At 41.2% G+C, this 20,081-nt stretch overlaps 1 protein-coding gene across 1 annotated transcript in view; it reads left to right on the forward strand.

The window, feature by feature from the left end:
- Nucleotides 1–4,622: 4,622 nt before the first annotated feature.
- The window catches only part of LOC137550971 (vomeronasal type-2 receptor 26-like), a 38,763-nt gene continuing 23,304 nt past the window's right edge, over nucleotides 4,623–20,081 (forward strand). The window contains exon 1 of the mRNA XM_068271312.1: nucleotides 4,623–4,937. Coding sequence (XP_068127413.1) covers nucleotides 4,623–4,937 — 315 coding nt within the window. The remainder of the gene's footprint in view (nucleotides 4,938–20,081) is intronic.

Below are 20,081 nucleotides of genomic sequence, written 5' to 3' on the forward strand. Positions count from 1 at the left end.
TAAAAAGTATCCTATACTTTATTCCAGGTAATGTACTATGTGTGTGCCAAATTTCATTCAAATCCGTTAAGCCATTTTTGCGTGATCGAGTAACAAACATCCAAACATCCGACCTTTCCCATTTATAATATTAGTAGGATACAATTTTTCTTGATAGTGGTCCTTTAACAAAATCATACATTTTTTTTTTTTTTGGGGGGGGAATACAAACATGTCCATTTACACTTTTTCCTTTTCTTTTTAAGTTTTTACTATTCAATCACAATAGGTGTGATGAAGCGAGAAAGCCTTGACCTTCCCCAGTTGAAACACAGCTTCATCAGAGACACCAGTTTTAGATTCTCGATATTCACTCCTGAATTGAACCTCTGCCTGGTGGCAGCGGGCTTATGGTAATATCAGAATTAGTTAGGAGTATTGCAACTAAATTGCCTGCTGTAAAGATGCTTGGTTGGATTGTATCCACGTTATCAAAGAATTATATACTCAAAACCTCTCATGGTCACCTCCTCCTACAGTAATCTTGTAGCTCAAAGCTTGTATGCCAGGGACAGCAAGTGAGTGTGAATGGTGAAAGGTGGTGCTCAACACAAGAGCGTGATCACGAGTAACTCATGATCACAAGCCGTTTTTGGCAATCACGAGGTCGTAATTGGAATTAGTGATTGGCTCTCGATCACGAATGGACTCGTGATTGCACTTGTTAACCGACTCGTGATCACAACTTAATTGTGACCACTAGCCAGTATTCGTGAGGAAAAACCCGCCAAATTTAGTGGTTAATAGCAAAGCCTCCTTACATGCTAGAAACACCAAATTTGTCAGATATGTTAAGAAGACCTTTTATTTTTTGAGAAAATCAATTTTAAAGCGTCAAAGGAAAAAGTATACGTTTAAATGCGGTAAATGACAGTCAATGCATTTACTGCATTTAAATGTATACTTTTATTCCTTTAAAACTTTAAAATCGATTTTCTCAAAAACTATGAGGTCTTTTTGATTTTTTTTCCTCTTGTTTCCACTGTTCTTCTTAACATATCCTGCAAATTTGGTGTTTCTAGCATGCAAGGGGGCTTTGCTATTAGCAGCTAAAGTCGGCAGGTTTCAGTGGGTTTTTAATCACGAATACTTTTTTCCTTTCGAGCTTAAAGGGAACCAGAGATGAACGATTCACACAAAATAAACATATCAGTTGATAGCTTGCAAAGAATAAATGCTCTACCTGATAATTTCGCCACTCTGGTGTGCCTTTTTGAGAGTTTTTTCTCCATTATTGCTCCAGGAAATATCCAATATGGCCGCTGGCTCATTTCTTCTGCTTCCAGGTTATAAGCTGTTGTGCTGTCTAGGCTATATAAGACTATAGACAAGCAGGGCTGCTTCAGCCTTTCATCTGTCTGCTTTCAACTTTATTATTCTGGTATGCTGTGTGGCTGCCTGTAGGAAGTGTCTCTCATAGAAATGAAACTGCATACAGTAGATAATGACTGGCTGCACACTGCACACTGATACACTTGTCTGTTTCAGAGCTTCTTTCTCGGCAGCAGCAGCTCCTCCCATGTCAACAGCTCTGAGTAGGGGGCCAGGAGGGGGCAGGCTTGGGCTTGAAAAGACTCCACAGAAGAGTGACTCAGCTATAATGATTCCAGGTCAAACCTAGACTGAGTCAGTCTGTGGATTCTTATCACAGTTGATAACAGATAGATTCGACTGAGAAGAATAAAACTAAAAGCATGATAGGTGTTTACTGTCATGTTCCCACTGATAAATGTAATAAAATACATGAGGGTGCTTCGTCTCTGGTTCTCTTTAATGTATTTACTGCATTTAAATGTATACTTTTACTCCTTTGAAACCTTAATACACTTTTCTCAAAAACTACAAGGGGCCATATGCAATTCTCTTTTTCACCTGAGTTTTCTCCAAGGTGATATTTTTATAACATGTAAATAAAATGCATTTTTAACCACTGGCAAGCAAGAAAATACTCACAATAATTGTGATAGTTTATTTTACTACATTTTGGTACTTTTTCAATTCCAAATTGCTGAAAAGTTATTTAAAATACGAGATGAAAAATTATCTCCTAGGAGAAAACTCAGGAGAAAAGGTGAATTGCGTATGGGCCAAGGTCTTTTTGGTTTTTTACCCTCTTGTTCCCATTTTTCTTCTTAACATGTCTGGCAAATTTGGTGTTTCTAGCATGTAAGGAGGCTTTGCTATTAAGGTTTTTTTAATCACGACTTGTGATTCGTGATTACGTGCAGTTATTTGACTCAAAACCGCACTTAGGTCGGATATCTGTTTCTATTCATGATCGTGATCACGAGTCAATCGTAAGTGAGTGGAGTTGAATTTGTGATCACTCGAATACATGATTGGGCATATCCAAGCATCCCTGGTGCTGAAACTATGCAGTCTAGTTTTAGTTTTAAAGAGGATCTGTAACATCCAAAGATCCCCTGGGGGTACTCACCTCGGGTGGGGGAAGCCTCCGGATCCTAATGAGGCTTCCCACGCCGTCCTCCGTCCCTCAGGGGTCTCGCTGCAGCCCTCCGTGAAAGATGACGTCAATATTTACCTTCCCGGCTCCTGCGCAGGCGCTCTGACGGCTGTCGGCTCCGAACTACACGGAAATACCCGATCGCCGTCGGGTCTGCTCTACTGCGCAGGCGCACGTTTCCGGCGCCTGCGCAGTAGAGCGGACCCGACTGAGATCGGGTATTTCCATGTAGTTCGGAGCCGAAAGCAGCCACAGCGCCCCCGCTGGAGCCAGCAAAGGTAAATATTGAACTGACAGTCGGGTCTGTTGCCGGCTGTTCGGAGGGCTGCAGCGAGACCCCTGTCCCGGAGGACGGCGTGGGAAGCCTCATTAGGATCCGGAGGCTTCCCCCACCCGAGGTGAGTACCCCCCAGGGGATGTTTTTCATGTTACAGAGTCTCTTTAAATTAGTTTAAATTTGATTATTAACAATTTTCATGTTCAACTTGTAATTAAGTTTTGTTTTTTTTCACTACACCATAGCCTACATTTAAATTGTTCATTGAATGTGCGAAGAGAACATTGGTATACTGTCTAGTGGAGGAAAGGGATTTTTGATGACTAGCTGATGACTAGCTGATTGCCCGACGTTGCCTGGTTATGCCTTTGGCTGGTGTTGGCTCCACCCACTTTTTCTAACCCTAACACACAATTACTCAGTCACCTAGATTGTGAGGTTTGCAATCTAAGGCATCAATAATTTGCAATGAAATAATTTTCAATACATTGTGGCTCTACCCCCTTTTCTGAATTTGAACACCAATCACCCAATGACAAACTGAACCTCAGTTACCCAATGACCAATTGTACCCGGATTGAGGCTTGTGCCATTAACAGTGCAAGAATGGCAGCAATGAAATGTTCCCCTTGAAAATCAATAGGTGAATTTTGATTGGCTTTTGTAGTCTCCACCCACTTTTTCTGAAAATTGTGCAAAGTTTGATAACACTACCATTAACAGTATAAGAATGGCTGCAGTTTACATTTTCCTAATGAAATCTGTATTGTCTCCACCTACTGATGACCCCAGTATTGCCCGATTATGTATTTGGCTGGTGTGTTGGCTGCACCCACTTTTCCTAACCCTACCACACAATTAATCAATTACTCAATGACCAAGTTTGTGAGCCTTGTGGTATTTGGCATCAATAATTTGCATTGAAATGAAACAAATCAGATTGGCTGTTTGTGGCTCCACCCCCCTTTCTCAATTTAAACCCCAGTCGCCCAATGACCAGCTGTACCAGGTTTGAGGCTTGTGCCATTAACAGTGAAGGAATGGCAACAATTACATATCCCCCTTGAAAATCAATAGGTGAATTTTGATTGGCTTTTGTAGGCTCCACCCAGTTTTCTGAATACTAATCCCAATCACCCAGTGGCCAACTAGGCAAAGTTTGAGAACCCTACCATTAACAGTGTAGGAATGGCTGCAGTTTACATTTTCCCAGTGAAATTTATATTTTGCTTCATCCCACTGATGACCCAGTGTTGCCCGGTTATGTATTTGGCTAGTGTTGACTGAGCCCACTTTTTCTATCCCTAACACACAATTAATCAATTACTCTATGACCAAGTGTGTGAGCTTTGCTGTCTTTGGCATTCATAATAATAATAATTTGCATTGAAATTATAAAAAAATAAAAAAAGAAATTGACCCCCCCAGATCAACTGTACCAGGTTCAAGGTTTGTGCCATTAACAGTGCAAGAATGGCAGCAATGTAAATATTCCCCTTAAAAATCAATAGGTGAATTTTGATTGGCTTTTATTGGTTCTACCTACTTTTCTGAATATTAATCCCAGTCACCCAGTGACCAACTGAGCAAAGTTTGAGAACCCTACTTTTAACAGTGTAAGAATGGCTGCAGTTTACATTTTCCCAGTGAAATGTGTATTTGTCTCCGCCCACTTTTTGGATATGGGAATAAAAAATATCCTATATGTTATTCCAGGTAATGTACTAAGTGTGTGCCAAATTTCATTCATTGATCAAATAACAAACATCCACACTTTCCCATTTATAATATTAGTAGGATAAGTGACAGCTGTAATAACATAAAAAAAGGTGATTGTATATAATGAATGCATTTTTGCTCATCCAGGTTAGTTATGGAGCCCAGGACATCTTGCTAAGTGACAGAAGGCTTTATCCCAACTTTTTCAGAACAGTTCCAGATAATAACATTCAAAATAAGGCAATTGTAAAGCTGCTAGAGACATTTAAGTGGAATTGGGTCGGGATTTTGGCATCCGATGATGATTATGGAGAGAGGGAACTCCAGCAGCTGAGCAAGCATCTGGCCAATCATGGAATGTGTATAGAATTCAAGATTCTTGTGTCCCCAAAAAATTATAACCGAATACCTCCAGAATACCAAACATCCACCACAGAAGTAATAATTATTTGTGGAACCATTAGCAGAACGTTTTACTCATTTCTGTATAATGCTGTCAGCCATTATGTAAGAAAAACGTTTATCTTTCCCAATTCTTGGACAATAGATGATGACTATTTTTATTTCAGTAACTGCAGTTTGGCATTTTCATTTCCAAGAGTATCTATCCCTGAAATGGAGGAATTTATCAGCAGCTATGCGTCAAATACTAACAAGGATGCTCTCTTGATGGAAGATATATTGATAAACTATTATGGGTGTCTATCAGGAAATACACTGAAGGACAAACTGATCCCAATGACAACTAGACGACCACTACATCACTGTCCCACAAGGGAGGGGATATATTTGTATGATCCTGCTGAAACAACCTCACATAGAGTGTACATTGCAGTGGGTATGATGGCCCAAGCTTTGAAAAATATGTACATTTCACTAGTTACAAATGAAAAAAGAGATACTTTGAGCATGTATAAACAAACACACAAGGTAAAAGAAATAAACTAAACATACTGTGTAATATTTGGGGAACTTAAAGAGACTCTGTAACAAAAATGTCATCCTTTTTTCTACCATCCTACAAGTTCCTAAACCTGTTCTAATGTGCTCTGGCTTACTGCAGCACTTTCTACTATCACCGTCTCTGTAATAAATCAATGTATCTTTCCCCTGTTGGACTTGTCGCCCTGTGTCTGGAAGGCTGCCAACTCTTCCGTGCTGATCTGTTATGCACACCCCTCTCCAGGCCCCTCTATGCACACTCCAGTGTGTGTGTTATTTACATAAGCCAGCAGCGTCTCTGCTCTCTTATCAGTGAGAGAAGAGAGCTGGATAAAAATCCTCCTCTGTAATCGCTCTGAAAACGCACAAGTGTTAATGGGCCCTAAGTGAAAGGAGCTGGCTGACACATACTGAGGAATTACAGACAGCGCAGAGCTGTCTGCAGGAAGAAACAATCAGCCTGTCATTAGTATTCAGTGGATGAGAGCTGCAGGGGGACAAAAGGTAAACACACAAATGATCTCTTGAGATTCAAAAGGAAGGCTCTATACAGCCTGCTTGTGTATGGATGCATTTTCTATGTGTGGACATACTGTACATCAACCTACTTCCTGTTTTGGTGGTCATTTTGTTTGTTTATAAACAAACTTTTTAAAACTTTTTTTAACCACTTTTAATGCAGCGAGGAGCGGCAAAATTGTGACAGAGGGTAATAGGAGATGTCCCCTAACACACTGGTATGTTTACTTTTGTGCGATTTTAACAATACAGATTCTCTTTAAGGACTGTTAGGCCCTTTCTTACCCTTCTAAAATAGCTATAACAGTGAGCTTTGACCTGCCTAAGTCAGCTGCTTGTCTTACCATTCCATCTGTAGTGAAGGAGTAGTGGTGCTGGTGGTGGCCAACTTCAACTTCAAGTAATTCATGTTAAATATTCGTTTTCATATCTGGGTAAAAAAAGGAGGCCACCCCTCAAAATACAGGAGCAAAAACAATATACAAATTTAGAGTTTCACAGCCTAGTTTTCTTATACATAAAACTTAACTTTTAATAGTAAAGCCAATCATTATTCATACAAGTGATATAGCATAAAATGTGTATTAAGGACTTTATATGCTACTAGCCGACCCGCAGCATAGCATACGCCGCATAAGAGAGTAGAGGGCAAGAAGGGGGCATTGGGCACAGTGTCGGGGAGGGGGGTTGGACCCCCCCTGAACTGGGTCCCCCATGTGTGCTCTACCTCCAGCTTAAGCTCAGCAGGAACCCCCCCTCACCTGGGTCCCCCATGCGCACTCCCCCTCCTGCTTAAGCTCAGCAGGACCCCCCCCTTACCTGGGTCCCCCATGTGCGCTCCCCCTCCTGCTTAAGCTCAGCAGGACCCTCCCCCTCACCTGGGTCCCCCATGTGCGCTCCCCCTCCTGCTTAAGCACAGTAGCAGCCACCACTATTAGTAAAAGGCAGCGGGCGGGGATGACTCTCCTCTTCCGTGTTCCATCGTGCGTTCAACTGTCGTCACTTCCTGCAATGCCGCACACTGTATTGGTGTAATTTGCCTTTTTAAAACAGAAGGAAATCTGCAACAATTCAGCTAGAAGTGAACATTTGTGGTTACCCACAATGCACTGCTACTAAATATGCAAATAATTCCATTTCACCCTTAGTATGCAAAGCAAGCATCCAGAACCACTGGTGTTTAGCAAGCCTATAGCTTTAAATTTTACACAGTCATATCAAACCCACATGTAGACAGCCTGTTTCAGACTGTTGGTCCTCATCAGTACATGGCAGGGATTGATACAGCTGTATGAGATAGGGCTTGGACCAGTACAACAGAGTAACCAAGCAGCTCAGGGTGACCCAAACTACTAAGAATGTATAGGGAGATAAAAGGGACCAAAAAGACCTCCTACTAAAAAAAGCAAAGCTTGGTGTAATTTGCCTTCCTAAAACAGAAGGAAATATGCAATAATTCAGCTATAAGTAAACATTTGTGGTTACCCACAATGCACTGCTACTAAATATGCAAATAATTCCATTTCACCCTTAGTATGCAAAGCAAGCATCCAGAGCCACTGGTGTATAGCAAGCCTATAGCTTTAAATTTTACACAGTCATATCAAACCCACATGTAAACAGCCTGTTTCAGACTTTTGGTCCTCATCAGTACATAGTAGGAATTGATAAGGCTGTATGAGATAGGGCTTGGACCAGTACACCAGAGTAACCAAGCAGCTCAGGGTGACCCAAACTACTAAGAATGTATAGGAGGATAAAAGAGACCAAAAAGCCCCCCTACTAAAAAAAAGCAAAGCTTGGTGTAATTTCCTTCTTAAAACAGAAGCAAATCTGCAATAATTCAGCTATAAGTGAACATTTGTGGTTACCCACAATGCACTGCTACTGAATATGCAAATTATCCCTCTTCACCCTTGGTTTGATATGGCACTACTTCTTCTTGCTTGGACCAGCCCCTTCTTCTTGCTTGGACCGGCCCTGGGGGCAGGGCGCTACTTCTTCTTCTTGCTTGAAGGTTGAGGCACTTACTCTATTATGTATAGATATCACTTGTACGACTATTTAGTGCCATTACTGTTTAAAGTTATGTTTTATGCATAAGATTACTAGGCCGTGAAACCCTCAATTTGTATTTTGTTTGTTTTCGTTCAAGTAACTTAGTCGTAATTTTTCCGTACTTACGTTTCAAGTCGTAATTAGGTTTTGAGTCAGATCAGACTTCTGATTGCGATGCATGATTACGCGTAATAATGGGTGGAATTTTTACTTAAAATTTGCTTGCATTGGGCATAGTCTCATATGGATACATATAGTCACATATATATATATACTGTATATATGTACATACAGTCATAATTACAAACCAATATACATGTATGATTAAAAAAAAACAAGTAAATCCTTAGATATCCGCATATATAACGTCCTGGAGGAGTCACCAACTCTCACAAGCCACAAATGGGATGTGTGCACGCAACTGGGGGTGCCCAATTCCCACAGGAACAGATAATGAAAAATAAATATATACTAGCTGATGGCCCGGCGTTACCCGGTTATGTATTTGGTTGGTGTTGGCTCTGCCCACTTTTTCTAACCCTAACACACAACTACCAATGATCTAGTAGGTGAGCTTTGCAGTCTTTGGCATCAATATTTTGCACTAGCTGGACGCCCGGCGTTGCCCGGGTATATATTTGGCTCTGCCCACTTTTCCTACCCCTAACACACAATTACTTAATGACCAAGTATGTGAGCTTTGCGGTCTTTGGCATCAATAATTTGCAATGAAATAAAATTAATCTGATTGGATGTAGCTCCACCCATTTTCTGAATTTGAACTCCAATCACCCAATGGCCAACTGTACCAGGTACAGGTGATTAACAGTGCAAGAATGGCAGCAATTAAATATTCCCCTTAAAAATCAATAGGTGGATTTTGATTGGCTTTTATAGGCTCCACCCACTATTCTAAATATTAATCCCAGTCACCCAGTGACCAATTGTGCAAAGTTTGAGAACCTCACCATTAAAAGTGTAAGAATTGCTACAGTTTACATTTTCTCAGTGAAATTTGCATTTGTCTCCGCCTACTGATGACCCGGCATTGCCCGATTATGCATTTTGCAGGTGCTGGCTGCGCCTACTTTTCGTAACCCTAACACACAATTAATCAATTACTCAATGACTAAGTTTGTGAGCTTTGCGGTCTTTGGCATCAATAACCTGCATTAAAATGAAACAAATCTTATTGGCTGTTTGTGGCTCCACCCTGTTTTATGAATGTAAACCCTAGTCACGCAATGATCAACTGTACCAGGTTTGAGGCTTGTGCCATTAACAGTGCAAGAATGGCAGCAATGAAATATTCCCCTGAAAATTTTTTGATTGGCTTTTGTAGGCTCCACCCACTTTTCTGAATATTAACCCCAGTCACCCAGTAACCAACTGTGCAAAGTTTGAGAACCCTACCATTAACAGTGTAAGAATGGCTGCTGTTTACATTTTCCCAGTAAAATTTGTATTTGTCTCCGCCCACTTATGACCCGGCGTTGCCCGCTTATGTGTTTGGCTGGTGTTGGCTGTGCCCACTTTTCTAACCCTAACACACAATGAATCAATTACCAAGTTTGTAATCTTTGCGGTGTTTGGCATCAATAATTTGCATTGAAATGAAACAAACCTAATTGGCTGTTTGTGGCTCCACCCCCTTTCTGAAATTGAACCCTAGTTACCCAATGATCAACTGTACCAGGTTTCAGGCTTGTGCCATTAACAGTGCAAGAATGGCAGCAATGAAATATTCCCCTGAAAAATTAATAGGTAATTTTTGATTGGCTTTTGTAGGCTCCACCCACTTTTCTGAATATTAACCCCAGTCACCCAGTAACCAACTGTGCAAAGTTTGAGAACCCTACCATTAACAGTGTAAGAATGGCTGCTGTTTACATTTTCCCAGTAAAATTTGTATTTGTCTCCACCCACTTATGACCCAGCATTGCACGGTTATGTATTTGGCTGTTGTTGGCTGTGCCCACTTTTCTAACCCTAACGCACAATTAATCAATTACTCAATTACCAAGTTTGTGAGCTTTGCGGTGTTTGGCATCAATAATTTGCATTGGAATGAAACAAATCTAATTGGCTGTTTGTGGCTCCACCCCCTTTCTGAAATTGAACCCTAGTCACCCAATGATCAACTGTACCAGGTTTGAGGCTTGTGCAATTAGCAGTGCAAGAATGGCAGCAATGTAAATATTCCCCTTGAAAATCAATAGGTTAATTTTGATTGGCTTTTATAGACTCCACCCACTTTTCTGAATATTAATCCCAGTCACCCAGTAACCAACTGTGCAAAGTTTGAGAACCCTACCATTAACAGTGTAAGAATGGCTGCAGTTTACATTTTCCACTGAAATTTGTATTTTTCTCCGCCCCCTTTTTGGTTATGGAAATAAAAAGTATCCTATACTTTATTCCAGGTAGTGTACTAAATCCGTTCAGCCGTTTTTGCGTGATCGAGTAACAAACATCCAAACATCCAAACATCCAAACATCCAAACATCCGAACTTTCCCATTTATTATATTAGTAGGATTACAATGAAACAAATCTGATTGGCTATGGCTCCACCCCCTTTTCTGAATTTGAACCACAGTCACCCTATGACCAACTGTACCAGGTTTGAGGCTTGTGCCATTAAAAGTGCAAGAATAGCAGCAATTAAATATTCCCCTTGAAAAGCAATACATTAATTTTGATTGACTTTTGTAGGCTCCACCTACTTTTCTAAATATTAATCCCAGTCACCCAGTGACCAACTGTGCAAAGTTTGAGAACCCTACCATAAACAGTGTAAGAATGGCTGCTGTTTACATTTTCCCAGTGAAACTTGTATTTGTCTCCACCCACTTTTTGATTATGGGGATAAAAAGTACCCTATACTTTATTCCAGGTAATGTACTATGTGTGTGCCAAATTTCATTCAAATCCGACTGACTGACTGACCGAAATTTGTAAAAAATTTGCATTCACATTTTTTACATTAAACTTACTGGCTGCCAACTTTATTTATTTTATTTATTGTATTATAAAGCGTCAACATATTACGCAGCGCTGGCTAGTGACTTTAGCTGTTAATAGCAAAGCCCCCGCACATGCTAGAAACACCAAATTTGCAGGTTACGTTAAAAAAGACTGTATGAGGCCTCTTGCACACTGCAAGCAATTCAGATTCAGATTCCGCTTTTTAGGCCTCTTGCACACTGCAAATGATTCCGATTCAGATTCCGCTTTTTAATCAGTTTTTACATCCGATTCAGATTCCGATTTGCAGTTTGCTCCCTGCACACTGCAAATCGGAATCTGAATCGGATGTAAAAACTGATTAAAAAGCGGAATCTGAATCGGAATCACTTGCAGTGTGCAAGAGGCCTGAAAAAGAGGGAAACATTCAAAACATTCAATATATACAGTAGGTTGCAAAAATATTCAACCCCCTTGAAGTTTTCCACATTTTGTCACATTACTGCCACAAACATGCATCAATTGTATTGGAATTCCACGTGAAAGACCAATACAAAGTGGTACATACATGATTCCAAACATTTTTTACAAATAAATAACTGCAAAGTGGGGTGTGCGTACTTATTCGGCCCCCTGAGTCAATACTTTGTAGAATCACCTTTTGCTGCAATTACAGCTGCCAGTCTTTTAGGGTATGTCTCTACCAGCTTTGCACATCTAGAGACTGAAATCCTTGCCTATTCTTCTTTGCAAAACAGCTCCAGCTCAGTCAGATTAGATGGACAGCGTTTGTGAACAGCAGTTTTCAGATCTTGCTACAGATTCTCAATTGGATTTAGATCTGGACTTTGACTGGGCCATTCTAACACATGGATATGTTTTGTTTTAAATCATTCCATCGTTGCCCTGGCTTTATGTTTAGGGTCGTTGTCCTGCTGGAAGGTGAACCTCTGCCCCAGTCTCAAGTCTTTTGCAGACTCTAAGAGGTTTTCTTCCAAGTTTGCCCTGTATTTGGCTCCATCCATCTTCCTATCAACTCTGACCAGCTTCCCTGTCCCTGCTGAAGAGATGCACCCACCGAGCATGATGCTGCCACCACCATATTTGACAGTGGGGATGGTGTGTTCAGAGTGATGTGCAGTGTTAGTTTTCTGCCACACATAGCATTTTGGCCAAAAATTCCATTTTGGTTTCATCTCACCAAATGGTTGCTGTGTTTCTTCCACATGGTTGCTGTGTCCCCCACATGACTTGTGGCAAACTGCAAACGGGACTTCTTATGCTTTCTGTTAACAGTGCCTTTCTTCTTGCCACACTTCCATAAAGGCCAACTTTATACAGTGCATGACTAATAGTTGTCCTATGGACAGAGTCTCCCACCTGAGCTGTAGATCTCTGCAGCTCGTCCAAAGTCACCATGGGCCTCTTGACTGCATTTCTGATCAGCGCTCTCCTTGTTCGGCCTGTGAGTTTAGGTGGATGGCCTTGTCTTGGTAGGTTTACAGTTGTGCCATACTCCTTCCATTTCTGAATGATCACTTGAACAGTGCTCCGTGGGATGTTCAAGGCTTTGGAAATCTTTTTTGTAGCCTAAGCCAGCTTTAAATTTCTCAATAACTTGATCCCTGACCTGTCTTGTGTGTTCTTTGGACTTCACGGTGTTGTTGCTCCCAATATTCTCTTAGACAACCTCTGAGTCCCTCACAGAGCAGCTGTATTGGTACTGACATTAGATTCCACACAGGTGCACTCTATTTAGTCATTAGCACTCATCAGGCAATGTCTATAGGCAACTGACTGCACTTAGATCAAAGGGGGCCGAATAATTTTGCACACACCACTTTGCAGTTATGTATTTGTAAATAATGTTTGGAATCGTGTATGATTTTCGTTCCACTTCTCATGAGTACACCACTTTGTGTTGGTCTTTCATGTGGAATTCCAATAAAATTGATTCATGTTTGTGGCAGTAATGTGACAAAATGTGGAAAACGTCAAGGGGGCCAAATACTTTTGCAACCCACTGTATATATATATATATGTATATATATATATATATATATGTATATATATATATATATATATATATATATATATATATATATATATATATATATATATATATATATATATATATAGGCGCTTTGTAAAACAATCTATATACAGGATCTTCTCAAAAAATTAGCATATTGTGATAAAGTTCATTATTTTCTGCAATGTACTGATAAACATTAGACTTTGATATATTTTAGATTCATTACACACAACTGAAGTAGTTCAAGCCTTTTATTGTTTTTCTTATTGATGATTTTGGCATACAGCTCATGAAAACCCAAATTTCCTATCTCAAAAAATTAGAATATTTCATCCAACCAATAAAAGAAAAGTGTTTTTAAAACAAAAAAAGTCAACCTTCAAATAATTATGTTCAGTTGTGCACTCAATACTTGGTCGGGAATCTTTTTGCAGAAATGACTGCTTTAATGCGGTGTGGCATGGAGGCAATCAGCCTGTGGCACTGCTCAGGTGTTATGGAGGCCCAGGATGCTTCGATAGCGGCCTTAAGCTCATCCAGAGTGTTGGGTCTTGCGTCTCTCAACTTTCTCTTCACAATATCCCACAGATTCTCTATGGGGTTCAGGTCAGGAGAGTTGGCAGGCCAATTGAGCACAGTAATACCATGGTCAGTAAACCATCTACCAGTGATTTAGGCACTGTGAGCAGGTGCCAGGTCGTGCTGAAAAATGAAATCTTCATCTCCATAAGTTGAGAGACGCAAGACCCAACACTCTGGATGAGCTTAAGGCTGTTATCGAAGCATCCTGGGGCTCCATAACACCTGAGCAGTGCCACAGGCTGATTGCCTCCATGCCACGCCTCATTGAAGCAGTCATTTCTGCAAAAGGATTCCCAACCAAGTATTGAGTGCATAACTGAACATAATTATTTGAAGGTTGGCTTTTTTTTGTTTTAAAAACACTTTTCTTTTATTGGTCGGATGAAATATGCTAATTTTTTGAGATAGGAAATTTGGGTTTTCATGAGCTGTATGCCAAAATCATTAATAAGAAAAACAATAAAAGGCTTGAACTACTTCAGGTGTGTGTAATGAATCTAAAATATATGAAAGTCTAATGTTTATCAGTACATTACAGAAAATAATGAACTTTATCACAATATGCTAATTTTTTGAGAAGATCCTGTATATAAAATCGGATGTATGTATGTATGTACGTACGTACGTACGTACCTATGTACCTATCTACCGCGATCACCCAAAAACGGCTAGACCAATTTGAATGAAACTTGGTATACAGAACTCCTACTACCTGGGATGATATGTTCTGGGGATCTCGCGGCCCCCCCTGCACACCTGGGCGGAGCTACAAACAGCAAATCCGATTTCACCCATTCAAGTCAATGGAAAAAATGTAAAAGGCTGCCATTCTCACAGTAATCAAGCCAGAGTCCCCACACTTGGCACAGTTGGTCACTTGGTGACCGATGGTACGAATCCAGGAAAAGTGGGTGGAGCATAACACAGCCAATCAAATTTCAGCCATTCATTTTAAATGGGAAAATGTAAACTGCAGCCATTCTTAGACTGTTAATCGCAGGGTTCTCAAACTTGCCACAGTTGGTCACTGGGTGAATGCGATTAAGATTCAAGAAAGTGGGTGGAGCCTACAACAGCCAATCAAAATTTGCCTATTGATTTTCAAGGGGAATATTTAAACTGCTGCCATTCTTACACTGTTAATGGCAGAGGCTTCAAACTTGCTACAGGTGTCATTGGGTGACTGAGGTCCAAATTCACTAAAGGGGCGGGGCCACCTACAGCCAATCAGATTTCCTTGGTGGATAAACTGCTTCCATTCACACATGTTTGATGCCAGGAACCTGAAAGCTCACAAACTTGGTCACTGGGTGACTGTGTGTCAAGGTTACAAAAAGTAGGCGGAGCTTAAAACAAATTTCACTGGAAAATATAAACTGCAACCATTCTTACACCGTTAATGGCAGGGTTTTCAAACTTTGCACAGTTGGTCACTAAGTGAATGAGATTAAGATTTTGGAAAGTGGGTGGAGCCTACAACAGCCGATAAAAATTCACCTTTTGATTTTCAAAGGGAATATTTAAGCTGCTACTATTCTTATACTGTTAATAGCAGATGCCTAAAACCTGATACAGTCAGTCATTGGGTGATTAGGGTTCAAATTCAGAAAGGAGGCGGAGCCACAAACAGCCATATTTGTTTATTTTTCAATGGGAATTTACAAATTATCGATACCAAGGACCCCAAAGCTGATAAACTTGATAACTGAGTGACTGTATGTCAAGGTTAGAAAAAGTGGGCAGTGCCAACAACTAAATTTTTAACATGGCAGGGTTCCCAAACTTTACACAATTAGCCACTGGGTGACTGGGATGAATATTCAGAAATGTGGGTGGAGCCTACAAGAGGCAATCAAAATGTACCTATTGATTTTCAAGGGGAATATTTACATTGCTACCATTCTTACACTGTTAATGGCAGAGGCCTCAAACCTGATACAGTCAGTCGTTGGGTGACTGGGGTCCAAATTCACTAAAGCCACAAACAGCCAATCCGATTTGTTCGATTGATTTCAGCCGGTCTTTTATTGGCAGGGTTCTCAAACGTGACACAGTTGGCCACTGGGTGACTGGGACTAATATTCAGGAAAGTGGGTGGAGCCTGCAGCAGCCAATCAAAATTCACCTTTTGATTTTCAAGGGGAATATTTACATTGCTGCGATTCATACACTCTTAATGGCAGAGGCCTCAAATCTGTTACAGTCAGTCACTGGGAGACTAGGGTGTAAATTCTGAAGGGAGCAGGCCAAAAACAGCCAATCACATTTGTTTAATTTCAATGGTAAAATGCAACTTATTTATGCCAAAGACCCCAAAGCTCATAAACTTGGTCATTGAGTGACTGTATGTCAAGGTTAGAAAAAGTGGGTGGAGCCAAAAACAACTAACTTTTTACATGGGAAAACATAAACTGTAGCTATTCTTACACTGTTAATGGCAGGGTTCTCAAACTTCACACGGTTGGTCACTGGGTGACTGGGATTAATATTTGGAAAAGTAGGTGGAGCCTACAAGAGCCAATCAAAATTCACCTATTGATTTTTAAGGGGAATATTGAAACTGCAGCCATTCTTACACTGTTAATGGCAGAGACCTCAAAACTGCTACAGTCGGTTGTTAAGTGTCTGGGGTTCAAATTCAGTAAAGGGGCGGAGCCAAACACAGCCAATCAGATTTCTTTGCTGGATAAACTGCTTCCATTAGCACAGTTTTGATGCCAGGAACCCAAAAGCTCACAAACGTGGTCATTGAGTGACTGTGTGTCAAGGTTACAAAAACTGGGTGGAGTCAAAAACAGGTTTTTCTGGGAAATTGTAAACTGCAGCCTTTCTTCACTGTTAATGGCAGGGTTCTCAAACTTTGCACAGCTGGTTATTGGGTGCTTGGGATTAAAATTCAAAAAAGTGGGTGGAGCCTAAAAATGCCAATCAAAAATCACATATCGCTTTTCAAGGAGAATATGAAAATTGCTGCCATTCTTGCACTGTTAATGGCACAAGCCTCAAACCTGGTACAGTTGGTCATTGGGTCACTGGGGTTTAAATTCAGAAAAGGGGACAGAGCCACAAACAGTCAATCAGATTTGTTTCATTTCATGGGAAAGTACAAAGTATCAATGCCAAGGACCCCAATGCCAATAAAAATTCACCTGTTGATTTTCAATGGGAATATTTAAATTGCTGCCATTTTTACACTGTTAATAGCAGATGCTTCAAACCTGCTACAGTTGGTCATTGGGTGACTGGGGTTCAAATGCTGGAGAGGGGGTGAAGCCACAAACAGCCAATCAGATTTGTTTCATTTCTATGGGAATATACAAATTATTGATTCCAAAGACCCCAAAGCTCACAAACTTGGTCATGGAGTGTTTGTGCGTTAGGGTTAGAAAGTGGGCGGAATCAACACCAGTCAAATACATACACGGGCAACAACGGGTCATCGGTGGCTGGAGACAAATACAAATTTCCCTGGGAAAATGTAAACAGCAGCCATTCTTACACTGTTAATGGCAGGGTTCTCAAACTTTGCACAGTTGGTCACTGGGTGACTGGGATTCATATTCAGAAAAGTGGGTGGAGCCTACAAACGCCAATCAAACTTCACCTATTGCTTTTCAAGGGGAATATGTAATTGCTGCCATTTTTGCACTGTTAATGGCACAGGCCTCAAACCTGGTACAGTTGGTCATTGGGTGACTGGGATTGGAATTTAGAAAAGGGTGTGGAGCCACAAACAGCACATCACATTTTTTAATTTCAATGCTAATTATTGATACCAAAGACCGCAAAGCGCACAAACTTGGTCATTGAGTAATTGTGGGTTAGGGTTAGAAAAAATGGACGGAGCCAACACCAGCTAAATACATACCCGGGCAACGCCGGGCAATCAGCTAGTAAAATATATATATATATATATATATATATATATATATATATATATATATATATATATATAATGTGCAGAGTGTAGGAGATATAAAAAAATGATGTGGGGTCCCCCCTCTCAAGCCTCTTTAACCCTGTGTCCCCAAGCAGGCTGTTACAGTCAGAATGCAGAGCCCCAGTTGTGTGGGGTTTCAAATCCTGAGCTATACAAAGCCAACATGGGCCATGGTATTGAGGGGCTCTGTGGGAGAGAGGCGGCCAAGCATCCCCCTTTCCCCAGAGCCCTTGTCCAATCCATGAACAAGGGGCTCTTCCCCACCACCGGTGCCCCAGCAAGTGAGGAACAAAGAACAGAGGCCTAGCTAATGCTTTCCCTACCTGTGTGCAGAAGTCTGACCCTGCTCTCACTAACAGTCAGCAGCCAGTAGAGAATGAATCCAATATGGCCACCGCAACTGCTTTTTAGGCGGTTTAGGAGGGGGTGCTAGCTGATTGTGAGGTAAGGGGTCAAAGTTTGGCTCCATAATGATGTATAGGGGGTGGGTCAAACGCCATACATTCGCTTTTCGCCATGGTAGTTCGCCGGGAACTGTCCGCCGGTGAACTGCTCGGGCCATCTCTATCCATAGGTATGTCCAGCCTTTTGTTGCGCTCACTGCAGACAGTTGAGAGACCTGTCTCCTGAAGTCACATCCGGGTGTGGTCGCAGTCGCACTAGGCTGCTGGTAACCGCAGAGTGTGTCAAGCACTGACATGCGTGGGGTTAGAAATGTTGCCATTTGGGTAAATTAAATTGGAGGCTGAATTGCCTGACAAGTACACAGCTAAACCTCTCATGTGAAAAAAGCCTTGAGCCATTTTAATAAAATATCTCTAAAATGCAATACCAGAAAATAAAGTTGAATAAAAGCTGTAAGTAGAGTGGAGACGAAGGCTGGGACCAGAGCTCTTCTTCATGATAATCTGTGTTCTGTTTTAGAATATTTTAATTGTCTGTTATCATGAGTTCTAGTCTAGTGATGCTCCTGTGTTTGAGAACTCAGGGGCAAGCATGTGATCAGTTTGATCATCTGGCAAATTTGCAAGGTTCTGATTTGCTAGAATCACTTCCTTCTTTAGCAAATCAGAGCCTTACAAATGTATCACCTGATCAATCTGATCACATGACTTGTCATATAAATGGGCATGAGATAAATATGCTTATATTCTCTTCCACTTATTTCTTTAAGCTCATCGGGTATATGAAGAGAGCTTACTATAAAGAGTTCAACAACAAGGAAATATTTTTTAATGAGAAGGGAGAATTACCTAGTCATTTTTATGTTTTAAACCTATTAACACATGCAGACTCACAGAATTTTACAACTGGTTATGTTGTGGGTAAATTTGATGGAGCAGCACCTGATGATAAGCAACATAATATTTCACTGCAGTTAATTACATGGAAAAACAACCAGGTGAGTTACTATCTTGAAAGCTGGGGAAGATATCTTTATATTGGAGACAGCCCACTTGCCCAACCAGCAGGCATAGAAATGCGCAGTCCAAGGAAAGTCAGGGGAAATTAATACTAATTCAAAATCGCTATAAGCTCTAAAACTTTACATATACATGTGGAATATACAGTAGTAACAAATATTGTAGAATTTGCATTGTATTACAGTGCAACAAAAAGGTCAGCACATGATACACTGTTTAAACAAAATTAATCATAACAGCTACACCGTACAACTATTAGTTAGTTAACCACATATAACAAATATCTAAAATGAACCTCCACCTAAGGGAGATTCATGAATGCTGAAGGCTTTTGGGGTGTGCAGTGTGGATTTAATTACCAATGGGAGGCTTCTCTATAGCCCACCCATCTATATTAGAGGATTCATCTTGCTCCCTTCTATGTCACCGAATCACAGGTTGTACCTACAGAGTGTTTCGTGTCCCCAGCCACCACAGTGCATGCCTTGGTAGTAGCAGTCCATTCCTATGGCTGGGAGATGTAATCACAGGAATGAACCCCCAGCATGCACTGAGGTGGCTGGGGCCATGGGACATCACTACCAGAAGAAAGAAGACTGATGCCCTCATATAGACTGTGAGCTATGAAGCAGCTTTGAATAGATACTGTATTTTTGGACTATAAGACTCACTTTTTCACACCCAAAAGTGGGAGAAAAAGGTCACTGCTAGTGTTGGGCGAACAGTGTTCGCCACTGTTCGGGTTCTGCAGAACATCACCCTGTTCGTGTGATGTTCGAGTTCGGCCGAACACCTGACGGTGCTCGGCCAAACCGTTCGGCCACATGGCCGAACTAAGAGCGCATGGCCGAACGTTCCCCGAACGTTCGGCTAGCGCTGTGATTGGCCGAACGGGTCACGTGGTTCGGGCCCGAACGCGCTCTGATTGGCCGAACGGTCACGTGGTTCGGGTAAATAAATACCCGAACCACGTCATATCTCCGCCATTTGTCTGTGGGTTTAGCTTTGGGTAGGCATGCAGGGTAGTTCGCTCTCCAGCCACGCTAGCCAGGGTCCCCCCCAGTCATTGTGTGTCGCTGCTGGGAACAGTAGTACACCGCTCGCTCAGCCACACTA

This window comes from Hyperolius riggenbachi, chromosome 1 (assembly GCF_040937935.1).
Source record: "Hyperolius riggenbachi isolate aHypRig1 chromosome 1, aHypRig1.pri, whole genome shotgun sequence".
NCBI lineage: Eukaryota > Metazoa > Chordata > Amphibia > Anura > Hyperoliidae > Hyperolius > Hyperolius riggenbachi.